Raw genomic sequence first — 27,005 nt, 5'->3', positions numbered from 1 at the left:
ATTGGACATGAACTCGTCTCATCTTTATGCCGTCACAGCCAGACACTGCAGAGCGCAAGCATGCCTGCGCTTCTCAGTGTCTGCGGGATGACAGGCTGGATGGCAGCGTTCTGTTGCGATCCAGCCTGTCATCTCGATGTAGCAGAGCTGAAGCTGTCGTGGGAACCATGGAAAGGTAAGGATGATGTTGCTTTATTATTTTTCTTTTATTGCAGGAGATCGTTGGCTTCAGCTGGAATGGGCGTGATGGTAAGTATGGTTTAATTTAGAACAATAAAGGATTGTGTCTTTATTTCAATTAAAGGACTTTATTCTGGGTGTTTGTGTTTTCTTTTAACTTTGACTATGGGGTTAGTAATGGGGGTGTCTTATAGACGCCTCTCCATTACTAACCTGGGCTTGATGTCAGCTGGCATTATAAGCTGACATCAACCCCAGCCCTATTACCCCCTGCCACCGCTACAGGGCAGCGTGGAAGAGCGAGGCTAAGTGCCAGAATTGGCGCATCCTATGAATGCGCCATTTCTGGGGCGGCTGACGGCTGGTGTTTCTAGCCTGGGAGGGGGCCAATATTCATGGCTCCCTTCCTGGGCTATTAATATCAGCCCCCAGCTGTCTGCCTAGCCTTTGCTAGCTATTAAATTAGGGGGGACCCCACGTCATTTTTTTGGGGGGGTCCCCCATTTTAATAGCTAGTAAAGGCTATGTATTCAGCAGGGGGCTGATATTAGTAGCCTGGGAAGCTCCGTGGGTATTACCCCCTTCCCAGGCTTCAAACATCTGCCCCAGCTGTCTGCTTAACCTCCGCTAGAGACTAAAATTAAGGGGAACCCCACGCCATTTTTTTTTAATAATAAATCCTTTATTTTAATACTAAATGACAAGTACAGTAACCAACACTATCACTGTACTTCATATATATGTGACTGACATGTTTCTATCTATCTAATCTATGTGTGAAGCTCTATTCTGTCTGTTATAAATTGTCGGGTACCGCTGCTGAATTGCCGGCCGGCTTTTTTAAAGAGACGGTGCATGAAAACACTATTATATTTTTTAATAAATCCTTTACACTAAATGACAAGTACAGTAAGCAACACTGTCACTGTACTTCATATATATGTGACTGACATGTTTCTATCTATCTAATCTATGTGTGAGGCTCTATTCCTTCTTGTCTAAATTGTCGGGTACCGGTGTATGCCGCTGCTGAATTGCCGGCCGGCTTTTTTAAAGAAAGCGTCTTCTGAGCAGTTTGTCAGCTTTTGGACACCTTTGAAGGTGTTTTCTATGTGTTTCTATGTGTTTTTGTTTGCCTGCCATTGGTTTTAACGGTGTTCGACGGTGTTCTAAGGTGTTCGACGAACAGTTCGACGAACAGTTCCTCGAACATCCCGGTGTTCGACGAACCGAACCGAACCGAACCCGAACACTACGGGGGTGGCTCAACACTAGTCCTGAGCCACACTCCATCCTTACCTGGAAGTGAGATATCACACCTCTGGGTGAGATGCAATACCTCTGTAGCGACCGAACCCTCGGGGCGCTACACTTGCTATAAAGATACAGTAACAAAAACAAGCCTATTACAGTGATTCATTTTCAGAACCAAAGTTATTACAATAGATACAATTACACTACAAAACTTATTGTGAAGATATGATAACCATATTAAGTTTTCTACATGGGTATAGTAACAAAACTAAGCTTACTTCATGGATACAGTAACAGAACCAAGTTTACTTGAAATAGAAACGCCAAGTTTTAATTGGAAAAATCATTGCATTCTGTAACTCTCAGGATGGAGACACGCTAATCATATGCAAATGATAAAAACACGAAAACAAAATTTTCAATCCATCTGGATATTTTCAGTCTGGAGTCTGAGCCACGTGCAGGAATCCCGGCACTTCCAGCCTCGGCTGCTATCACTGAGGCTATTAATTGTTGTCGGAGGAAGGTTCTACATTTGAATGCACTTGGGCAAATCATCAAGATCCGCTACTGGCAGCTCCTGTGTAATCACTGACCAATGACGTCCCAGACGTGCTCAATGGGAGACAAGTCTGGAGATGCTGCAGTCATGGGAGGACGTTTAGGTCACGCAGGCAGCTCATAGTAGCAACAGAAACTTGCGGACTGGGGATGTTGAGTCGGAAAATGGCTCCTGGGACACTTTGGATACTTGGCCATACTACTGGTTCCCCGAACAAATCAATGTTGGTGCGCCTGTAATGAAGACTAGAGGGGTACGGTTACTGTAGATTATGGAACCCCACACTATAATCCCGGTCCTGTTTCTGCGATCTACCAATTAGCATTAATATTGTATAAGAAAGCATTTAAAAAAAAAAGTAAACTTTTACAAACATGAACATGTAGACATAAGCTATGGCAGATACATAAAATGATACACTCAGTAAAACATCTCATAGACACAGGTGCTTTAGCACATACATACTATGCACAGGCGCTTTTGCACATACATACTATGCACAGGCGCTTTTGCACATACATACTATGCACAGGCGCTTTTGCACATACATACTATGCACAGGCGCTTTTGCACATACTTACACACACAGACTCTATTGCATAGATATTTACAAACAGGCACATTTGCACATAAGTGTGCACTCACATAGGCACTTTCACACATAAGAAACACACATAATCACGCTTATGAACACATATATTAACATGATGAACTCCTCTATTTTATATCTACATATGTGGATGCCCTGTGTGACAGTTAGGGGGTTATCATTATATATTTGGGGGTGACCCATGACTTCTCTGTTTCAGAAATAATATTGTATGCACTATGTGTGGTGGAGAAGGAGGTAATCAGACATAAGAATGACTCATCTAGATATCCGAACACCACTGGAGCTGTATGAAAAACTCTAGCAGAAACTCTACACCAGTGGAAAAAACCAGAGGAAGTACGGTCGAAACGCGCATTGGGGTCTGAAGTGGAGGCCGATGTTTATGTGTAATTATAAAGTATCTTTATTTTTTCACTATTGATTTTATTTTTTGTGCATTACATTGCACCAAATATATATATATAGTACAGACCAAAAGTTTGGACACACCTTCTCATTTAAAGATTTTTCTGTATTTTCATGACTAGGAAAATTGTACATTCACACTGAAGGCATCAAAACTATGAATTAACACATGTGGAATTATATACTTAACAAAAAAGTGTGAAACAACTGAAAATATGTCTTATATTCTAGGTTCTTCAAAGTAGCCACCTTTTGCTTTGATGACTGCTTTGCACACTCTTGGCATTCTCTTGATGAGCTTCAAGAGGTAGTCACCGGAAATGGTCTTCCAACTATCTTGAAGGAGTTCCCAGAGATGCTTAGCACTTGTTGGCCCTTTTGCCTTCACTCTGCGGTCCAGCTCACCCCAAACCATCTCGACTGGGTTCAGGTCTGGTGACTGTGGAGGCCAGGTCATCTGGCGTAGCACCCCATCACTCTCCTTCTTGGTCAAATAGCCCTTACACAGCCTGGAGGTGTGTTTGGGGTCATTGTCCTGTTGAAAAATAAATGATGGTCCAACTAAACGCAAACCGGATGGAATAGCATGCTGCTGCAAGATGCTGTGGTAGCCATGCTGGTTCAGTATGCCTTCAATTTTGAATAAATCCCCAACAGTGTCACCAGCAAAGCACCCCCACACCATCACACCTCCTCCTCCATGCTTCACGGTGGGAACCAGGCATGTAGAGTCCATCCATTCACCTTTTCTGCGTCGCACAAAGACACGGTGGTTGGAACCAAAGATCTCAAATTTGGACTCATCAGACCAAAGCACAGATTTCCACTGGTCTAATGTCCATTCCTTGTGTTCTTTAGCCCAAACAAGTCTCTTCTGCTTGTTGCCTGTCCTTAGCAGTGGTTTCCTAGCAGCTATTTTACCATGAAGGCCTGCTGCACAAAGTCTCCTCTTAACAGTTGTTGTAGAGATGTGTCTGCTGCTAGAACCCTGTGTGGCATTGACCTGGTCTCTAATCTGAGCTGCTGTTAACCTGCGATTTCTGAGGCTGGTGACTCGGAGAAACCTATCCTCAGAAGCAGAGGTGACTCTTGGTCTTCCTTTCCTGGGGCGGTTCTCATGTAAGCCAGTTTCTTTGTAGCGCTTGATGGTTTTTGCAACTGCACTTGGGGACACTTTCAAAGTTTTCCCAATTTTTTGAACTGACTGACCTTCATTTCTTAAAGTAATGATGGCCACTTGTTCTTCTTTACTTAGAATTTGTATTATGGCAAGAAAAAAGCAGCTAACAGTCTATTCAGTAGGACTATCAGCTGTGTATCCACCTGACTTCTGCACAACACAACTGATGGTCCCAACCCCATTTATAAGGCAAGAAATCCCACTTATTAAACCTGACAGAGCACACCTGTGAAGTGAAAACCATTTCCGGTGACTACCTCTTGAAGCTCATCAAGAGAATGCCAAGAGTGTACAAAGCAGTCATCAAAGCAAAAGGTGGCTACTTTGAAGAACCTAGAATGTAAGACATATTTTCAGGTGTTTCACACTTTTTTGTTAAGTATATAATTCCACATGTGTTAATTCATAGTTTTGATGCCTTCAGTGTGAATGTACAATTTTCAAAGTCATGAAAATACAGAAAAATCTTTAAATGAGAAGGTGTGTCCAAACTTTTGGTCTGTACTGTACATTGGGGAAAATAAGTATTTGATACACTGTAGATTTTGCAAGTTTTCCCATCTACAAAGAATGGAGAGGTCTGAAATTTTTATCGTAGGTCACTTCACCTGTGAGAGACAGAATCTAAAATTAAAAAATAGAAAATCCCATTGTATGATTTTTACATAATTAATTTGCATTTTATTGCAAGAAATAAGTATTTGATACAATAGAAAAACAGAACGTAATATTTTGTACAGAAACCTTTGTTTGCAATTACAGAGGTCAGACGTTTCCTGTAGTTCTTGACCAGGTTTGCACACACTGCAGCAGGGATTTTGGCCCCCTCCTCCATACAGATCTTCTCCAGCTCTTTCAGGTTTCGGGGCTGTCTCTGGGCAACATTGAGTTTCAGCTCCCTCCAAAGATTTTCTATTGGGTTCAGGTCTGGAGACTGGCTAGGCCTCTCCAGGACCTTGAAATGCTTCTTACGGAGCCGCTCCTTAGTTACCCTGGCTGTGTGTTTCGGGTCATTGTCATGCTGGAAGACCCAGCCACGACCCATCTTCAATGCTCTTACTGAGGGAAGGAGGTTGTTAACCAAAATCTCGCGATACATGACCCCATCCATCCTCCCTTTAATACGGTGCAGTCGTCCTGTTCAGAGGCGGACACACATAGCTTGGGGCCCCTGTGCAAGAAATGTGTTTGGACCCCCTTCCTTTTATGGTGACAAAGCTGACCAGCAGCAGGAGCTACCAGCTGACTTCGGTGTCCCCACCATCGCACATGACGTCACTGCCCCCAGTCATGGGCAAGCCATTATACACACACAGATAACTACTGTACACCCAGGTACATATATATATATGTATATATATATATATATATATATATATATATATATATATATATATATATACACAGGTGTGTCTCATTAAATTAGAATATCATTAAAAAGTTAATTTATTTCAGTTCTTCAATACAAAAAGTAAAACTCCTATATTATATAGAGTCATTACACACAGAGGGATCTATTATATAGAGTCATTACACACAGAGGGATCTATTATATAGAGTCATTACAAACAGAGTGATCTATTTCAAGTGTTTATTTCTGTTAATGTTGGCTTACAGCCAATGAAAACACAAAAGTCATTATCTCAGTAAATTACAATAATTAACAGAAAACACCTGCAAAGGCTTCCTAAGCATTTAAAAGTGTCCTTTAGTCTGTTTCAGTAGGCTCCACAATCATGGGGAAGACTGCTGACTTGACAGATGTCCAGAAGGCAGTCATTGACACACTCCACAAGGTCCCAGAGTTCCAATTTTCATCTGGAAATCAAGGTCCCAGAGTCTGGAGGAAGAGTGGAGAGGCCACAATCCAAGCTGCTGGAGGTCTAGTGTGAAGTCTCCACAATCAGTGATGGTTTGGGGGGCTATGTCATCTGCTGGTGTAGGTCTAGTGTTTTATCAAGACCAAAGTCAGCGCAGCCGTCTACCAGGACATTTTAGAGCACTTCATGCTTCCCTCTGCCGACAAGCTTTTTGGAGATGGAAATGTCATTCTCCATCAGGACTTGGCCCCTGTTCATACTTCCAAAAGTACCAATACCTGGTTTACACACAACAGTATCACTGTGCTTGATTGGCAGCAAACTCACCTGACCTTAACCCCATAGAGAATCTATTATAGAGAATCTATGGGGTATTGTCAAGAGGAAGATGAGAGACCCCAGACCCAACAATGCAGACGAGCTGAAGGCTGCTATCAAAGCCACTTGGGCTTCCATAACACCTCAGCAGTGCCACAGGCTGATCCCTCCATGCCACAGGCTGATCGCCTCCATGCCACGCTGCATTGATGCAGTAATTGATGCAAAAGGAGCCCCAAACAAGTATTGAGGGCATTTCCTAAACATACATTTCAGTAGGCCAACATTTCGGATTTTAAAAACATTTTTCAAGCTGTTGTTATAAAGTATTCTAATTTACTCAGATAATGACTTTTGTGTTTTTATTGGCTGTAAGCCATAATCATTAACATTAACAGAAAAAAACACTTGAAATATGTCACATGCACGCCACTAGGTTCAGATAGGGCGAGGCAGGTTTCATGAATTCTTTGGAATCCTGGAGGAACCGTTACTCAGGGCGACCATAGGCTGCAGCTTCTCTCAAGCACACAATAGATTCAATTGCTGACCAGACACATCTGACAAGAGTCTTTTTCAACAGTTTAGCAGTGGAATTTAATCTGAACACGACCAGCAACAATCTTCATTACAGTGCAGTGTGAGTTTCTTGAGCAACCGGCTCCAGTAACAATACAGTAGTTTCATCACAAGGCACAGTATTACTGTCGCTTCAGTAGCATAATTTAGCATAGATTAGATCTCTTAGCAGCACACTTATATGCATACACTACCACAGGCTTTTCATTCACAAGGACTCAATAGTACACAGCATTCTTTATCCTGCATGGAGATGGAGGGGGGAGGGTTTTATGAGGGAGATAATCCCTGTGACACAATTCCTTCCAGTCCTTATCTTCCTGCCTGATAATACTCTGCACTGTTAGTTCAGGGAGTTAATCTGAACGGTGTTTAGTTTCTCTCCTGATCTGAATCCTGTTCAGTTGCCTTCTGTCAGATACAGATAGCACACCACCTTTCTCTTTGGCTTCAGCCTGACTACAATAACAAGCGCCCCACAATCCACCTGGGGCTCTGCTTAAACACTCCCTGTCTCCTGTGACTGTGCTAACCCCTTTAGCTGATGGATGCTTCTGGAGCACAATACTTCCTATCTCCTGTGCTTGTGTTACTTTTAATAGTTGCTGGATGCTTTTGAAGCAATAGCACTACTTCTGCATGTTACACTCTTCTCTCCTTTTTGAATGTCGTCCTCGACATTCATCTTAATTGGTCAATCTGACCAATTCTGAGACAGTGGTGAAAGTTGAATAACTGGCATTGTCAAATTGGTATAACGTTCATAAACATTGATAACAACCTATTCTTACGACCTTTTACTTGTAGGACGCCGGTAAGAAATAAACAATTAACACAATTAAAACAATCAGCATCTCTTCAACTGGAGTTTTTCGTACATCTTCAACCAGCTCTCTCTCACTAGGCTTTAACAGTACTTTGTTTCTACAAAGTATTTTAAGGAAAATCAAAGCATGAAAACAAGTCTTTCCAGTAGGCAACATCTTCCATACTGCCTCTCAGTGGTGAATACCACTCTAGTGGGCTTACCTGGTCCATAGGCAGAGATACCTGTTTCCAGTCGACAGTCTTTGGCACTTAACTTGGTTCACCAAGTGTCTCATACGTCAGCATCACGGGTCTCCTCACTTCTCGAGTCGACATCCTCCTGGTGGGTTGTTCCTCAGATACCACGGGTTCTTCGGTCACAGGAGTTTCTTCCACTGCACTCATTTCCCGCGCTTCCTCAGATGCTCTTGGAGCCACCTCTGTAAGTTCCTGTACTCCTCTTGAATCGCCTGTTTCCACACGGTCTGGTAATTCCGCTCCTCCTAAGTGTCGATTGGTCTCTTCAGGGACCGGTGTTCGAACATCAGATCTGAATTGTACTTCATCTGTACTCCTTGGTACAAACTCTGGAGCCTCGGGACTTAGTTCACTCTCCTGAGGATGGTACATCCCTCTCCTTGCCGGTCCAAGAAATACAACGGTGTGTTCTTCTTCATTGGACCTTTCAAGGTCACTATCCACCTCCGGAGCTTCAGTCTGTGGTGGTCCCTTAGTCGATCACGGATGATGTCGATCTATCTGCTTCTGGGAAGTCTTGTTGTGGTGGGAGATAATCACAGGGTAGTAATAAATTCCAATGGACTATACTGGTTTTCTTGTCCCCTCTTTCCAGTCAGATTTCATACACTGGACTGTATGTTCTCTTTACGACCACATACACCTTGTCTTCCCAGTACTAACCAAGTTTTCCTGGACCACCTTTCTCACGTACGTTCTTGACTAGCACCTGGCTTCCCGGTGCCAATTCTGCTCCATAACATTTTCGATCATAGTACTCCTTACTCTTGCTCTGTCCTTGCGTATCCACTTTGGACGCTATGTTATATGCCTCTGCCATCCATTCCTTCCATTTCCGAACGTACTCCCGATATGTTCTGTAAGTCTCTGACACCGGAGTATCGAACATGATGTCAATTGGCAGTCTTGGCGATCCTCCATATAATAGGAAGAAGGGTGAGAAACCCGTTGCATCACTCTTTGTACAGTTATAGGCATGTTCCACTTTTGACAAAGAACTCTTTCAGTCTTTCTTCTCGTCAGCTATTAAAGTGTGCAACATCGACAATAATGTCCAGTTAAAATGGTCCACTTGTCTATTACCCTCTGGGTGATAGGGCGTTGTGTGGGATCTCTGAATTTTACAGTACTTTCCTAGCTTGGTAAAGAGCCTGTTCTCAAATTCTCTTCCTTAGTTGTGGTGTAACCTCGTAGGGAACCCAAACCTCAAAGCAAAATCATTGAAGATCTTCTATGCCGTTGTTCGACCAGCTTTATTGGTGGTGGCATAACTGAGTAAAATGGTCCATCACCACCGATATATATTTGTAACCACCCTTGCACGTCTCGAGATGTAGAAAGTCTATTGAAACCATTTCAAACAGATACGTAGTTTGCATGTTGCCTATAGGTGCCCGGGTTGAGGTGTTGGGACGTTTATCTTTCAGACACCCATACTCCCTGGTCACGTACCTCTCAATATCTCTCTGCATGTATGGCCAGAAGAAACGTTCAATGATCAAGTTGGTTGTCCTTTACACTCCCAGGTGTTCCATGTTTTCATGGAGTTCTTTGAAGACCAACCTACAGAATACTCTGGGGAGTACCAACTGCCGGTTTTGACCTCCTTTACGATACAGAATACCATCTTCACTGAGGTAGAGCTTCGTCCATTCTTTAATTAAAACAGCTACTGTTGGTGACTCATTATCTCTCTCCCGTTTACTTGGAAACCGATTTTGGTCCACATAAAGTAGTATTCTTCCAATTATCTGATCTTCCCGTTCTGCTCTATGGATTTTTCCTTTTGGTAGTTGTTGAACGGGCATGGAGTGATCTTGTTCTCTTGCTTTTATGGTGGTTTCCACCATCAACGGACACCACAATGGTGTGTCTTCCTCTTGATAAGCTTGCACTGCTTGGGTAGTGCTCGCAATTGTTTCCAGACTGACTTCCTCCGAGCATTCTTGCATGAACTTCTCAGGCTCTAGTGGCATTCTCGACGATCCGTCAGCATCCGCATTGCATTTTCTTGACCTGTACTTGATGCTGAAATTGAAGTCATCTAGTTCAATGACCCATCTCAGACCCATTGCATTCAGTTTGGCTGTAGTGAGAACATAGGTCAAAGGGTTGTTGTCAGTGTATACCTCAAACTCTTTGCTGTAGTAGAGATAATCTCTAAATCATTCACAGATAGCCCATTTCAATGCCAGGAACTCCAATTTTCCGGAATGTAGATGGTAATTCTTCTCGGCGTCTGTCAACATTCTAGAACCGTAACCGATGACTCAATTTTGAGAAGCGCCACAATGAAGAACAAATGTTAAGTTGAAATCGGGATATCCCAAGATGGGTGGTTTTACCAGGTAGTCTACTAGTTCTTCCAATACCTCCTGGTGGTCTACTGTCCAGAGAATGGGCTGTTGGGACGAAATGGCGTTGTTTCTTTTAAGCCCGGTCCTACCCGCGTTCTTCTTTTTCCTCGTGGGTATTGTTGACTCTGTCATCCCCCCAAGAGGAGGTATAGTGGGGCGGCAATCCTGGAGAAGTTTCGAACGTAAGTACGATAGTAGGAGAGGAATCCTAAGATATACCTCAACTCCCCAACAGTAGAGGGCCGCTTGTCTTTTAAGGCCAGTACCAGAGCGATTTCTGCTGGGACCATGGTATAGCCTTCTCCGGACACAATTTTCCCTAGAAATCGGACTTGCCTTTTGAACAGTTCACACTTCTTTGGGGTCAACTTAACTCTGTGTTGTTGATACTGCTGTAATACGGTCCTCACGTGTTCAACATGCTCCCGGAAGGTTTTGCTGTTTACCACATTGTCATCCAAGTACGGCTGGCAGATATCGTCCCTCAACCCTTCCAAACAGGTCCCCATGCTCCTCTGAAATTCTGCTGGAGCTGAACTGAGCCCAAACGGTAGTGGATCCACTCATATAACCCCCACGGTGTGATGAATGCTGTCAAGGGTCTACTGGACTCTTCAACAAATCCTTGATGGTATGCTTTACCCTGATCGAGGACAGAGAACCAGGTACTTCCTGATAGGTTATCCAACATATCTTGAATCTTTGGTATCGGGTGCCGATCAGGTACTGACTTTTGGTTTAGTTCCTGGTAATCACAGCAGAGTCTCAACGTACCATCCTTCTTCCTAACACAAACAATAGGAGCGGAATAAGACGACTTCGACTTTTGGACCCAACCTCTGTTGATTAGATCTTGTAAATACTCTTTCACTTCACTGTGTAATGGTTTCGGCACAGACTTGTAACTTCTGGTTACTGGAGTCATGTCTTTCAAATTGATTTTCAATTGCAACGACGGGATACAGCCGATATCAGAGTCATCTTTAGAGAAAGCATGAAATTCTTCTCTCAGCATCTGTTTTGCTATCGCTATATCTTCAGCACACAAGTGTTCCATAGATAATGGGGGATCCCAGAACCCTGAGGTGGGTCGTGCAATTTCCTCCCCTAGGCAACTCCTGTTCCTTGGTGGGGAGACTGAATTCATGGTAGACCCCTGGGCGGGCCTCACACTGGCTGGATATACCGTTTTAACGGTTTCAATGTTACCTAACACAGTCTTTGGATCCAGTCTAATTTCATGTTTCATAGTATTCATCACCGGTACTGTCACTCGAGCCAACCCACCTGTAGTTAACAAGCATTCTTCACATGTATTATAGCTGTCAAACAGTCGCAAATCATGCACACGGGAGTGATTCAAACATATCACCGAGTACGCTGAAGATACTCGGTACTCGCCCGAGCATACTCGCCGAAAGGGTTAACCAAACATACTCGATCATCACTAATCGTAAGCTAAGTCTCACTTTGAGCTAGGCCTTCTGGAAGTTCTGAGGAGTCTTTTGGCATGAACAGTCTTTTCTGGACTTTTCTTCCCGGTTCTACCCGGACTCTACACCTCACCCCCACCATTTGGTTTGCAGGGATGATGGTTTGGCGCCAGCCTACCTTGACTTCGTCTAGGTCCATTGTATTCTGAGCTTTGTTTACTCTATAAACCACATTATCCTCCACTGCATTGGGTATGGCAAGTATTGTGGCAATTGCATCCACTGACTGCATCCCTGACTTGTGTTTCGTGATGACCTCACTGATTACATTATAACCCAGGATAGGATCCTCTGCCATGTTCTGATCACTGGTCACGAGAAAAGGTAGCAAAAGCAAAATGGTGTTGCTGTTCTTCGTGGCCCTCAGTTGGAAAGTCACTTCCATCCAGCCTTTGAAAATTTTCAGTCTGGTTGACGGCTTTACCGTGGCGTTCCACTAGTCCTAAGAGTTCTTTTAGCGACTGAAGGCAGGTATGGGGTAGGTAGCGCCTTCTCCATTCATCATTTAAAAGGCTAACTTGGGCTCCTGTGTCCCACAGTGCTTTTACCAGGAGTCCATCTAGCTGACACTGTATAAAGCACCCTGAACCGATTAGGCTGATGAGGCTATCTTTGCTGACTGAGGAATCTTCCTCCCAGGAGTACATCGTTTGACCTCCGCACTGGGCATTAAGTAACTGATGCCCCTGTTTCTCTTGCAGCTGTTGTAGATGGGAACACACTCGGGGATAGTACTGACGCAGCCAATGCACCTCCTGCGCTGTTCTAGGGTTTGGTGAGATTTGGATTTGCTTCTGGGGCATCCTCCTCTTCGCGGATACCAGTCGCCCCGCACTGGCAACCTCCTGTCTTTTAACCCAAACGACTGTGACCATTGGCATTCCTTGGCATAATGTCCTTCCTCACCACATTTTAGACAGTGGACACACACCGTAATCTGATTTGATGAACGGCACGCTTCACAAGCCGGGTATCTTCTGTTTTGGAACCCACTCCTGAGTCTGAGGGATACAGATTCTGGCCTGGAACAAATCAACTTTTTCACCTCAATCAACTCGGCTCACAGTTCTCCTATTACTTCCTCCCAGTCAGCGCTGGCGGTCCTCTCTTTTGTTGGTGATTTAAGGTTCCCTCTCGGAGGTGGCACTGGAGGGTCTCCATGATGATCTTCGGACTAGCCACCGGGGATCTCCAACTTCAGCTGACTCATTTTGGTGATTTTAGGAGCAGAGCCTTTCTTTAACTTCTGTTCGCTCTCTGACTCCAAACTAGCTGACACATTCATTTTTCAATTAGGACTTCGTCCATAAAGCCAGGATCTTCTAGGTACTGTTTCAGCTGCAACTTGATATCTGTGCTGATTAATCCCGTACCCAATGATCTCAAGAATTACTTCTGGACTTGTCCAGCATTAAACTTCTCCTCCGCTTCTACATCTCTGGATGCAAACAACAGTCTATCCTTCAGTTCAATTGCTCTGAACAAGAAACTTTGGGGTGATTCATTATTTTTCTGTGAGAGGTTAATGAGTCAGAACAATTCTGAAGTACTCTCTTCTTTATAGTGCCCTTTTAAAATCATCTTCAACTGTTGCAAGGTCAATTGACTCTTCATTTCTAGCATACTATGGAGATTCAGTCCTGGCCTGATCGCTTTCACCACCCCCTCGATGATCTCATCTGGTTGGTAGCCTTTCTGTAAGCCTGCATCGATCTGGTGCAATAAGTTCATATAAGACAGTTTCTCTTTCTGTTCACACTCTCCAATCTGTCCTAGGATCTTGAATTCTTTCCTTATGGTGATCTGTGGTGTTAGAGAGGACTGTCTTCCTGATTTATCTAACCCGAGCAGGGTAAAGGTTCTGTCTGAGTCTGTCACTCGTTCAGAGGTTTTGGTCGATTCCTGCAGGGCTGTTGTTAGGGCTTTGAATTGTTCTTTCACTTCCTGTAGTTCTGTCTGTGGACGTAGATTCCCGCTTTTAGTAATTGGTGCCGCCCCTCCATCCTCCAACTTCACCTGGTTAGAAACAGAAACTGTATTAGCTCCTGGAGGAATGTCCCCATGACGTCTTCAGCTTCTTTCTCCCCCAGCTCATCCATTTTTGCATTAATGGCAGCTAACAGTTGCCTGCAGTTGTGTGTTTTAGAAATCTGTTCTTCTGACATCTTTATATGTTCTGCTACTGTTCTCAATTCTTCACAGGTTAGCTGAAGAAGCAGCTCACTAATTCTGCCATTTGTATTTCCACATCCATTGCTGCTAGTGAGTTTTCTATAGGGCTCGTCCGCTTTAACTGGTGTAGCAGAGTTCAACTGAGGTTCTGTGCTGCTGTGTTTATCCAGACACTTTTCCTCTTCTCCCTCTACACGCTAATTCCCGCTCAGGAGTCCCCGTACGGGCCACCAATGTTACATGCACGCCACTAGGTTCAGATAGGGCGAGATGGGTTTCATGAATTCTTTGGAATTCTGGGGGAACCGTTACTCAGGGCGACCATAGGCTGCAGCTTCTCACAGGCACACGATAAATTCAATTGCTGACCAGACACATCTGACAAGAGTCTTTTTCTACAGTTTAACAGTGGAATTTAATCTGAAGCATGGCTAGTGCAATTCAGGGATATTACAGCAACAATCTTCATTACGGTACAGTGTGAGTTTCTTGAGCAACCGGCTTCAGTAAAAATACAGTAGTTTCTTCACAAGGCACAGTATTACAGTCTCTTCAGTAGCATAATACGGCATAGATTAGATCTCTTAGCAGCACACTTCTATGCATACACAACCACAGGCTTTTCCTTCACAAGGACTCAATAGTACACAGCATTCTGTATGCTGCATGGAGATGGAGTGGGGGGGAATCTGATGAGGGAGATGATCCCAATGACAGGATTCCTTCCAGTCCTTATCTTTCTGCCCAATAATACTCCGCACTGTTAGCTCAGGGAGTCTATCTGACCTGTGTTTAGCTTCCCTCAAGACCTGAACTCTGTTCCCTTGCCTTCTGTGAGATGCAGATAACACACCACCTTTCTCTTCGGCTCAAGCCAGACAGTAAATAACTTCCACACAATCTTCCTGGGGCTCTGGTAAAACACTCCCTGTCTCCTATGACTGTGTTAACCCATCTAGTTGCTGGTGTTATGTTCTGCTACCAGAGCTAAGGAAAGAGAGGAGATCTGACCCTACGATAGAACTCAGCTGAATCCCTACGATGTAACAGGGAACCTGATCCTGCGATCAGACCTGCTAAAGTCCTAAGCTAGTCTGTACGGAGACCTATAGATGTGGGGAAGGAATCCCTACAAGTACTAAGGACTGGGAGGAAAATGGGACACCTCCTAACAGAAATAGTAGCAGACAGACGAACAAACAAAATATATAGAACATAGAGGTCCGTAGACCAAGCAAACTAACAGAGTTAGATACAGAGCACAGGCTAGCTAGAAAGTAGTTATACAATGAAGTCCAGCAAAGCCAGAAGGGCGGAGCAGGATTAAAAAGGCCAACAAGGTCATGTGACCAGCAAAGGAAAAAACCTAAGAGCAAGGTTCTAACAGCTGGATGCTTCTGGAGCACAACACTTCCTGTCTCCTGTGCTTGTGTTAATTCTAATAGTTGCTGGATGCTCTTGAAGCAATAGCACTACTTCAGCATGTCACAAATAGATCACTCTGTTTGTAATGACTTGATATAATATATGAGTTTCACTTTTTGTATTGAAGAACTGAATAAATTAACTTTTTGATGATATTCTAATATAGTGAGATGCACCTATATATATATATATATATATATATATATATATATATATATACACATATATATATATATATATATATATATATATATATATACAGTGCAGGCCAAAAGTTTGGACACACCTTCTCATTTAAAGATTTTTCTGTATTTTCATAACTATGAAAATTGTACATTCACACTGAAGGCATCAGAACTATGAATTATCACATGTGGAATTATACTTAACAAAAAAGTAGGACTATCAGCTATGTATCCACCTGACTTCTGCACAACACAACTGATGGTCCCAACCCCATTTATAAGGCAAGAAATCCCACTTATTAAACCTGATAGGGCACATCTGTGAAGTGAAAACCATTTCCGGTGACTACCTCTTCAAGAGAATGCCAAGAATGTGCAAAGCAGTCATCAAAGCAAAAGGTGGCTACTTTGAAGAACCTAGAATATAAGACATATTTTCAGTTGTTTCACACTTTTTTGTTAAGTATATAATTCCACATGTGTTAATTCATAGTTTTGATGCCTTCAGTGTGAATGTACAATTTTCATAGTCATGAAAATACAGAAAAATCTTTAAATGAGAAGGTGTGTCCAAACTTTTGGTCTGTACTGTATATATACACTACCGTTCAAAAATTTGGGGTCATTTAGAAATGTCATTATTTTTGAAAGAAAAGCACATTTTTTTTCAATGAATCTAACATTAAATTAATCAGAAATACACTCTATACATTGATAATGTAGTAAATGACTATTCAAGCAGCAAACGTCTTGTTTTTATTGCAATATCTACATAGGTATATAGAGGCCCATTTCCAACAACCACCACTCCAGTGTTTTAATGGTACACTGTGTTTGCTAACGGTGTAAGAAGGCTAATGGATGTTTAGAAAACCCTAGAAAACCCTAGCACAAGTATGTTAGCCCAGCTGAAAACGGTTTGGCTGATTTGAGAAGATATAAAATTGACCTTCCTTTGAGCTAGTTGAGAATCTGGAGCATTACATTTGTTTGTTCTATGAAACTCTCAAAATGGCCAGAATTAGAGAACTTTCCTTGACAGTCTATTCTTCTTCTTAGAAATGAAGGCTATTCCATGCGAGAAATTGCCAAGAAACTGAAGATTTCCTCCAACGGTGTGTACTACTCCCTTCAGAGGAGAGCACAAACAGGCTCTAACCAGAGTAGAAAGAGAAGTGGGCGGCCCCGCTGCACAACTGAGCAACAAGACAAGTACATTAGAGTCTCTAGTGTGAGAAATCGACGCCTCACAGCTCCTCAACTGGCAGCTTCATTAAATAGTACGCCAGTGTCAAAGTCTACAGTGAAGAGGCGACTTTGGGATGCTGGCCTTCAGGGCAAAGTGGCAAAGAAAAAGCCATATCAGAGACTGGCTAATAAAAGGAAAATATTAATATGGGCAAAAGAACACAGACATTGGACAGAGGAAGATTGGAAAAATGTTTTATGGACAGACGAATCAAAGTTTGAGGTGTTTGGATCACACAAAAGAACATTTGTGAGATGCAGAACAACTGAAAAGATGCTGGAAGAGTGCCTAACGCCATCTGTCAAGCATGGTGGAGGTAATGTGATGGTCTGGGGTTGCTTTGGTGCTGATAAAGTGGGAGATTTGTACAAGGTAAATGGGATTTTGAATAAGGAAGGCTATCACTCCATTTTGCAACGCCATGCCATACCCTGTGGACAGCGCTTGATTGAAGCCAATTTCATCCTACAACAGGACAATGACCCAAAGCACACCTCCAAATTATGCATGAACTATAGGGAAGAAGCAGGCAGCTGGTATTCTATCTGTAATGGAGTGGCCAGCGCAGTCACCAGATCTCAACCCCATTGAGCTGTTGTGGGAGTAGCTTCACCATATGGTACGCAAAAAGTGCCCATAAAGCCAATCCAACTTGTGGAGGGGCTTCAGGAAGCATGGGGGGAAATTTCTCAAGATTACCTCAGCAGATTAACAGCTAGAAAAAGGTCTGCAATGCTGGATCTGCTGCAAAGGAGCATTCTGTGACCAAAGCAAAGTGTGAAGAGAAAATTATTCTTTCTGATAAAAATCATTATTTCTAACCTTGTCAATGTCTGGACGATATTTTCTAATCATTTTGCAACTCATTTGATAAATAAAAGTATGAGTTTTCATGGAAAACACAAAATTATCTGGGTGACCCCAAACTTTTGAACGGTAGTGTGTATATATATATATATATATTTATATATATATAGTGTACTGTTCTTATCAGTGTGTGTATACACACATACATACACAGATAACTACTAGAGTTGAGCGAGCATGCTCGACACTGCTCAGTACTCACACGAGCATCACGCTACTCGGGATGTTCGGCGAGCACTGAGCATTTCCGGGTTACTCGGGCGGGAGCTCGGGTCTCCGCCCTGCATGTTTGGCGCTTTTTACAGAGCCAATGAACATACAGGGATTGCCAGCCAGTCACTGTAATGCCGCAGCCATGTTGTTTGTGGGCATTACAGTGATTGGCTGGCCGCACAGCGTCATCTCGAGTATTTAAAACCGGGCGCCGTCATCTTGGACACAGACGCTCCGGATCAGACAGGGTAGGGACAGCGCTGCTGATTTAGGGAGAGATTTTTGCTGCGAAATAGTTAGTGTAGGGTCTGTAAAGGCTGCCAGATCAAACAACCAGTCCTTCTCAGGACTAATATCCATCCCAGATATCAGGCAGGCAGGCAGGCTGTATAGGAGACACAGTGGTTATACCAGCAAACGCTGCATTACAGTCCTGTGTGCTCCTGTTTCTGAAATTGCTGGACTTAGCTGCAGGTCTCGGGGGCCAGGAAAAATCCTTTTTTTTCATCTAAATCCTCTTTTTTTTTTCCTCCTTCACACTGTACAAATACCCGTCTTATTAACCTATTGGTGTCCCCCCCAAAAAAAAAAAGTGTGTCTCTGATTTTTCAGACACAAATATATCTGTTGAAAATAGTCTAGTCAGATATGTGGTTTTGCAGTTCCACGGGTAAAATCTCTGTAGTACCCAGTTTTGGGCCTTTGTTATCTAAAAAAAAACAGTTTGAGTGTGCCGCTCACTGTTCAGCCGCAAATCTATATTTTTAAAAAAGTCTGGTATACCGCAGTAAATTAAAACTGTGGTTTTGCTGTTCCACTTGAAAAAATCTCTATTATCCTGCTTTTCGCATTTTTTGCAGTAAAAAAAAACAGTAGTGCCTCCTGAGTGTTCTGACACAAAAATATATCTGTTGAAAATAGTCTGGTGTACGCCTGACAAATCCCAGTGTGGTTTTGCAGTTCAACAGGTAAAATCTGTGTAGTATCCATGTTTGGGCCTTTGGTATCTAAAAAAAAAACAGTTTGAGTGTGTCGCTCACTGTTCAGCCGCAAATCTATATATTTTAAAAAGTGTGGTATACCCCAGTAAACAATAACTGTGGTTTTGCTGTTCCACGGTTCTAATCTACTCTTTATTACCCTTTTTCCATTGATAGTGCGAGTGTAAGCTATTTTACTTCCTTTACAATGGGCAAGGCGCGTGGCAAGGGGCGTGGAAGTGGACGTTCTGGTGATGGTGCGTGCAGAGGACGGGGCCATGGCCAAGGTGAAAATGTGCCACAACCAACAGCCACATCTTCTCGCTCCCACTTCTTGACCGAATTACTAGGGAAGCACAGAACAACACCAGTATTGCGAACTGATCAGTGTGAACAGGTTATTAATTGGATAGCAGATAATACTTCCAGTTACCTGGGCACCACCACCTCCAGTCTGTCTTCCACACGGTCAACTCTTAGCAGCCGTGAATCTCGACCGCATACTCCTCCTCACCCTGATGCTCCTTCCTCCCACCATGCCAAGTGTCGTCAGACAGCAATTGATCCCACGCTTGGACACTCTGAAGAGCTGTTCACTCGTCCATTTCCATATTTGGGCCCCTCGCCTGATACGCTTGAAAAGGTGGAAGAGGAGATCCCATGTAGCGATGCCCAAATATTTGAACAGCCACGGCCACAGGAAGTCGACGCTGGCAATTTGTCACAAGAGGTGGACGATGACGAGACACAATTGCCAGGAAGTGAGGAGGAGCATCGTGGTGCGCAAGTGGAAGAGGAGGAGGTGGTGGATGATCTAGTAACTGACCCAACGTGGCAGGAGGACATGCAGAGTGAGGCCAGCAGCACACAGGGGGAGGGAGGCAGAGTACCCCAACAGGCAGGAAGAAGCAGTGTGGTGGCCGCAGACAGCAGGCGGGCAACCGTTCCCCGTAACACCAACAAGAGGGACGTTGCCAGTAAAAGCGGTAGGTCTTCCAGAGTCTGGAATTTTTTTAAAGACTCTGCTGATAACCGCAAAAAGGCCATTTGTACCACCTGCCATGCCAGCATCAGCAGGGGTGACAAAACTACCAGCCTGACCACCACCAGCATGATCAGGCACATGGCAGCAAAGCACCCGACTTTGTGGGGTGAACCCCAGGGTCCACGACCAGTGTCAGCGGGTGTCACCACTGCTTCTTCCGCTGTTGTGCGTGCAATAGAGCCCCCTGTTGTGTGTGCAAGGCAATCCCCTGTCCATACTGCATGTAAAGATGCCCCCTCCTCTCAGTCTTCACTTGTTATGGCAGTTTCTCAAGAAACAGCATCAACGTCCACGTCCACGTCCCACCGCAGCGTTCAATTGTCCATATCCCAGACCTTTGAACGAAAGCGGAAATTCGCAGCTAACGCTCCACAGGCCACAGTCCTAAATTCGCACATTTCACGACTGCTTGTGTTGGAAATGCTGTCTTTTAGGCTGGTGGAGACGGAATCCTTCCGCAACCTTATAGCGGTGGCCGTCCCTCGGTACTCGGTCCCCAGCCGACACTATTTTGCCCGGTGTGCCATCCCCGCACTACACAAAACATCTGCCGTGCCCTCAACAACGCAGTTACTGGGGAGTCCACCTGACAACGGACACGAGGACAAGTGCTTGTGGCCAGGGACGGTACATCTCCCTGACGGCACACTGGGTAAACATAGTGGAAGCTGGGACCCAGTCGGACCTTGGGATGGAACACATCCTCCCCACACCAAGGATTGCGGGCCCTATGTCAGTCAGAGTTGCCCCCACAGTGTACAGCTTCTGCGCATCATCCTCCTCCTCCTCCTCCTCATGTTCAGCCTCCATCTCAGATATCACCACATCAGTTACAAGCTGGAAGCTCTGCAGTACTGCCTCCGCTAAGAGGCAACAGGCTGTGCTGAAACTCATAAGCTTAGGTGATAAACCTCACACTGCTTGTGAGTTGTGGACATCTGTGAAAGAGCAGGCAGATCTGTGGCTGAGACCACTGAACCTACATCCAGGCATGGTCGTGTGTGACAATGGCCGTAACCTGGTGGCGGCTCTGAGGCGAGGCGAGATCACACACGTACCATGCCTGACTCATGTGCTTAACCTCGTGGTTCAGCGGTTTCTTAAATCGTACCCTGAGTTGCCAGATCTGCTCGTGAAAGTACGCCGCCTGTCAGCTCATTTTCGCAAGTCGCCTACAGCTTCCGCCGCCCTTGCTGTGTTGCAGCAGCGTTTGCAGCTTCCGGCACACCGACTGGTGTGTGATGTCCCCACACGTTGGAACTCTACCCTCCACATGTTGCAAAGGATTTGTGAGCAGAAGAGAGCAGTTGTGGAGTACCAGCTGCAACAAGGCCGTCGATATTCAGGTCAGACTCCACACATAAGACCTCATGAGTGGACCTGGATGTCTGACATATGTACCATCCTGACAAACTTTGAGGAGGCCACCAAGATGGTGAGTGGCGATGACGCCATCATTAGTGTCAGCATCCCACTTGTCTGTCTTTTGCAACGCTCTCGGCAGAGAATTAAAGAGGAGGCATTGCAGCCAGAGTATGATGAGATGGATCAAGAAGCCGTAGTGGGCGATTACACACAGCCCAGCCTCATCTCATCCCAACGTGCATTGGGGGACAATGAGGGAGAGGAGGAGGAGGAGGAGGAAGAACAGGAGCTGTTGTCATGCGCTATAGACGGTAGTACCTGTACAAGTGTCATACCGTCGGTTCAGCGTGGGAGGCCTGAGGACAGGGGGGAGGAGGAGGAGGAGGAGAGCATGGTCAGTCGTCATCTTGGTGAGGACATGGAAATCTTGCCCGTTACCAGTCTGGCACGCATGGCTGACTTTATGTTACGCTGCCTTAACCGTGACCCTCGCGTTGTCAAAATGTTGGGTGACAGTCATTATTGGTTGGTGACACTTGTAGACCCCCGCTACAAGGAGAACTTTCACTCTCTTATTCCTGAGGTGGAGAGGTCTACAAAAATGGGCCAGTACCAGAAGGCCCTTGCTGCAGAACTGTTAAAAAAATTCCCATCTGAGCACGCTAGCGGCAGAGGTCACAGTTCGTTGATCAACCAAAGCGTACAAGCGAGAGAGAGAGGCAACTCCAATCCAGCAGAGGCAGGGGAACACTGTCAACGTTCTGGGACAGTTTTCTCAGACCCTCCCTTCGGACAGACCCTGAGGCGCGGGGTACTCTCACAAGGAGTGGAAAGTTTCAAAAGATGGTGAGGGAGTACCTTGCCGACCATACCAGCGTTCTCCGTGATTCCTCTGTGCCTTTTAATTATTGGATATCCAAGCTGGACACTTGGAATGAACTCGCTCTGTACGTCATGGAGGTCCTGGCCTGCCCTGCCGCTAGCGTGTTATCGGAGCGTGTTTTTAGTGCCGCTGGGGGAATTATAACTGATAAGCGCACTCGCCTGTCAAATGACAATGCTGACAAGCTGACCCTTATCAAAATGAACAAGGGCTGGATTGGGCCAGACTTCTCATCACCACCAAATGACAGCAGAGTAACATAAAGTCAAATCCACTGTGTTATTTCGGGAGGTGTATTCCCATGCACCGCTTCACAACCACACATGGGTATACGCTTCCTCATTTCAGCTGTTTTTTGCTCTTCTCCTTATCCTCAGCCTCCACCACCATTATACCACCAGGGTGACCGTGGTCCGTGTTGCCATTATTGAAAGTTCCTCCGTCCTTATTTTTGTCAGCTTTTGCTTGGAAGGCATAAGCCAAGACTGTGGGAGACCCACTCCCCAATAATGGAATAATATTTTTAAGATGCTGTACTGTATGGCTCTTGTAAGGGGCATTAAAAGCATCTTGTTATACCACTCTGACCTCCACGTCTCTTCTGAGGGGCATTAAAAGCGTCTTGTTATACCACTCTGACCTCCACGTCTCTTCTGAGGGGCATTAAAAGCGTCTTGTTATACCACTCTGACCTCCACGTCTCTTCTAAGGGGCATTAAAAGCATCTTGTTATACCACTCTGACCTCCACGTCTCTTGTAAGGGGCATTAAAACTGTCTTGTTAAGCTACTGGGACCTCCACGAGTCTTCGAACGGGCATTGCATTTCCTCCTAATTTTTTGAAGCTTTTGCTTGGAAGGCATAAGCAAATACTATGGGAGACCCACTCCCCAATAATGGGAATAATGTTTGTAATATGCTGTACTGCATGGCTCTTGTAAGGGGCATTGCAAGTTGCTCCGTCCTAATTTTTGGAAGCTTGTGCTTCGAAGGCATAAGCAAATACTATGGGAGACCCACTCCCCAATAATGGGAATAATGTTTGTAATATGCTGTACTGCATGGCTCTTGTAAGGGGCATGGCATGTTCCTCATAATTATTGAAAAGCCTTCCATTCACTGGTTAGGCCAACAGTGTACAGGAGACCCAGTTGCTATAAATGGAAAAAACGGTTTAGTTAAGGCCCTCTGACCTCCATGTCATTTCCAAGGGGCATTGGAGTGCCTCAAAATTTTTGGTAGGCATTGCACTCACTGTATGCCCTATAACTGTGTAGCCGAACCGCTCTTTTTGTTACAGAAACATATCCTACAAGACATATGTGGTTGACTGGCCTTATATTGATAAGAATGGTCCCTGTTCCTCCTGCTCTTTCTCCTTTGCCACTACCTCATCCATCATTTATCACCTGAAGCTTTGTTTTAACGGGAGTCATAGAACTGGGATAGTAGCAGGAAAACATCCAGCAATCCTCGGAGGAGGTAGGATATGCGCCAAAACGCTGACCACCTCAGGCCTAGCCGCTACTACATACATGCGCTTGCATTCCAAGAAAACAAAGCAGATGCCAACTTGTATCATCATCATCATCATCGTCCTCACCTTGGCACTCTCAACTCCCCTGATGGAGAAGCCAGGGCCCACCAGAGGTTCTCTGGTGGTCTCATCCAATGCTGCCCTAAAGCAGGCCAGGCTAAGAAAAGTGTGTGGGTGGAAGTTGACAGGAGAAATAGGGGCGGCTGGGGACCGTTTATGGACACCCGGCTGCCCCCAGGCGGCTGGGGGATCGTGTGTGGACACCCGGCCGCGGGGCGGCTGGGGACCGACTGTGGACACCCGGCCGCCGGGCGGCTGGGGACTGAGTATGGATACCAGGCCGCCAGCGCAGCCATGATGTGGTGGCCAGATTCCGCCTCCACATTCCTAAAAGGCCCAATTTCAAGTGCAAGCAAGCAAGCAGTATGTTATTGCAGCCTGGGGGTGGGTGGGTGGTTGGCTGCATATTTGCGCTTGCATTGCAAGGATTGGGGGAGGTACAATTGAACACTTCCCTGGGAAAAGGACTTGCACGGGGATAGTTGCAAGTCTGCATCTTCTGATGCGGCAAGGATGACTTCTGATGGGCACACTTTTAGGCAGTGACCTGGGTGTCAGAGATGCTTCCAGGGGTCTTCCCCATGCTGTTCCCATGTCTTTTCAGCACTGTATGCATGTGTCACACAGCACATGGCCAGATAAGGTTGTAAAATGTTAAAATGACATTTCCCGGTGAATGCATTTGCCACGGTTGAAAGCAATACAAAAGTGCAAAAACGCATAAAAAATGCTACTTGTGAACATAGCCCAAGGTGTGGAGGAGTATTTTTGTTTTTGGTCATTTATTTTACCTTATACACAAGTCTTTACCCTGGAAAGGAACTTCTTTAACATATTTCACAGGAAAGAAGTTTCAGTTTCGTTTTTGAACGTTTTATTGTGAGTCCTTAAAAGTGGCTTAATACCTCTGACCACGTTGTTGACAGCAGTGACCTGGGGGTCAGAAATGCTTCCTGGGGTGATCCCCATGCTGTCCCCATGTCATTTGAGCACTGTTGCTATCGTTTTGCGCACTTTTTAGGCTTTTAAAAGACTGCCGGGGGTGCCGCCGCAAAAATGCTGGGGTCTCCCATTGACTAACATCGGGCTCGTTGCTCGGATCGAGCACCCAAGTATCACCGTGAGCTCGGCCCGAGCTTCGAGCACCCGAGCATTTTAGTGCTCGATCAACACTAATAACTACAGTACGCATCAATACATATAAACACTTTCGTCCATGACTATGTGTGTATAGATAGATAGATAGACAACATTGTTTTTCTTAGATAGATAGATAGATAGATAGATAGATAGATAGATAGATAGATAGATCTGTGTGTGAATACACACATACATATACAGATAACCACAGTACACCAGTACACAGAGATACATATAAACACTGCACAGGAACATACAATATACATACTTACATACGATGTCCCTCTGGCAGGTGCATTTTCCCATCTTCAGCTGCTCCATCTTGGTGGTCTTCTGTCCTCCATCAGCACTTCTGGCCAGATCTGTCAGACAGTCCTGTCTCCTGCCTCCTCACTACCTCTGATAGGTGCATCCCCCGAGCAGCCAGTGAGTCTGACACTTCTCCTGCCTCCTGAGAAGTTCTGAGCTGCCTGACCCATATTAACACCAGCCATTACATCAACCTCCCCTCCCCCTGTAACTTCTTACCACCCCCTGCACTGCGGGGGCTTTATTGGGGAACTGATCCACTCAGGCAGCATTCACACTGCAGCTACTGATTCTGAATGGACCAGTGCAGCAGTTTTCCAAGAAATCTCCCCCAGTACAGGGGGTGTAGGTACCTGCAGGGGGGCAGGGGGAGGATTGGGTGATAGCTCATGCAAACATTGGTCAAGCAGTTCATTTGTCAGAACTGCTCAAAAGAAAGGAGAGTTGTCAGATGTCCTGCTCAAAGGCAGTTCAGAGCAGCAATCAGAGGCAGTGAAGAGGCAGGAGACATGATTGGCTGAGAACAGCAGACATGAGAGGCCGGGGACGTGTCCGGGGGTATGTCCAGGAATCCCATGCTGCATCATAGAGCCAGCGGCAGCATCAACTTAGAGGAGAGAAAGGGGCCCCTTCTAACATATTTTGCATAGTGCAGGCCCCAGTCTGACGGGAAATGACTCAGGTATGGGCCCCCTCCTTTCCTCTTAGTGGAGATGTTGCCGCTGGCTCTATGAGAGAACCAGACATTGCAGCAGCTGATTGGGTCCCCTTTCCTTCAGGGCCCCTGTGCTGCTGCACCAGCGCATGTCCACTCCTGGTCTTGTTCCCTTTGCAGAAAAGCATGCCCAAAGTATGATATTTCCCCCACCATGCTTCACAGTTGGGATAGTGTTCTTGGGGTTGTACTCATCCTTCTTTTTCCTGCAAGCATGGCTAGTGGAATTGATACCAAAAAGTTATTTTTTGGTCTCATCTGACCACATGACTTTCTCCCATGCCTCCTCTAGATCATCCAGATGGTTATTGGTAATCTTTAAACAGGTCTGGACATGTGCTGGCATGAGCAGGGGGACCTTGCGTGCCCTCCAGGATTGTACTCCATGACGGCGTAGTGTGTTGCTGACGCTAATGTTTGAAATTGTGGTCCCAGCCCTCTTCAGGTCATTGACCGGGTCCTCCCGTGTAGTTCTGGGCTGATTCCTGACCTTTCTCAGAATCATCCTTACCTCACGAGGCGAGACCTTGCATGAAGCCTCAGGCTGATGAAGATTGACAGTCATCTTGTGTTTCTTTCATTTTCTAATAATTGTGCCAACAGTTGTTGACTTCTCACCAAGCTGCTTCCCAATTGTTCTGCAGCCCATCCCAGCCTTGTGCAGGTCTAAAATTTTGTCCCTGGTGTCCATAGACCGCTCTTTGGTCTTGGCCATGGTGGAGAGGTTGGCGTGTGATTGATTGAGTTTGTGGACAGGTGTCTTTTATACAGGTAACGAGTTCAAACAGGAGCAATTTCTACAGGTAATGAGTGCAGAGTAGGAGGGCTTCTTAGAGAAAAGCTAACAGGTCTGTGAGAGACAGAATTCTTGCTCATTTCATGCAAATGCAATTTAATTATGTAAAAATCATACAATGTGATTTTCTGGATTTTATTTTTAGATTCTGTCTCTCACAGGTGAAGTGACCTACGATAAAAATCACAGACCTCTCCATACTTTGTAGGTGGGAAAACTTGCAAAATCGGCAATTTAT

General features: G+C 45.0%; 1 protein-coding gene across 1 annotated transcript in view; it reads right to left on the bottom strand.

Moving 5' to 3' along the window:
* The window catches only part of LOC141243982 (odorant receptor 131-2-like), a 52,165-nt gene extending 25,629 nt beyond the window's left edge, over positions 1-26,536 (bottom strand). Inside the window, exon 1 of the mRNA XM_073668964.1 lies at positions 26,483-26,536. Within this exon, the coding sequence (XP_073525065.1) occupies positions 26,483-26,536 (54 nt within the window). The remainder of the gene's footprint in view (positions 1-26,482) is intronic.
* Positions 26,537-27,005: the final 469 nt, after the last annotated feature.

This window comes from Phyllobates terribilis, unplaced genomic scaffold (assembly GCF_046119375.1).
Source record: "Phyllobates terribilis strain yellow unplaced genomic scaffold, ASM4611937v1 Scaffold_2__4_contigs__length_985480577, whole genome shotgun sequence".
NCBI classification, from domain to species: domain Eukaryota; kingdom Metazoa; phylum Chordata; class Amphibia; order Anura; family Dendrobatidae; genus Phyllobates; species Phyllobates terribilis.
This window is presented reverse-complemented; position numbering and strand designations above follow the sequence as displayed.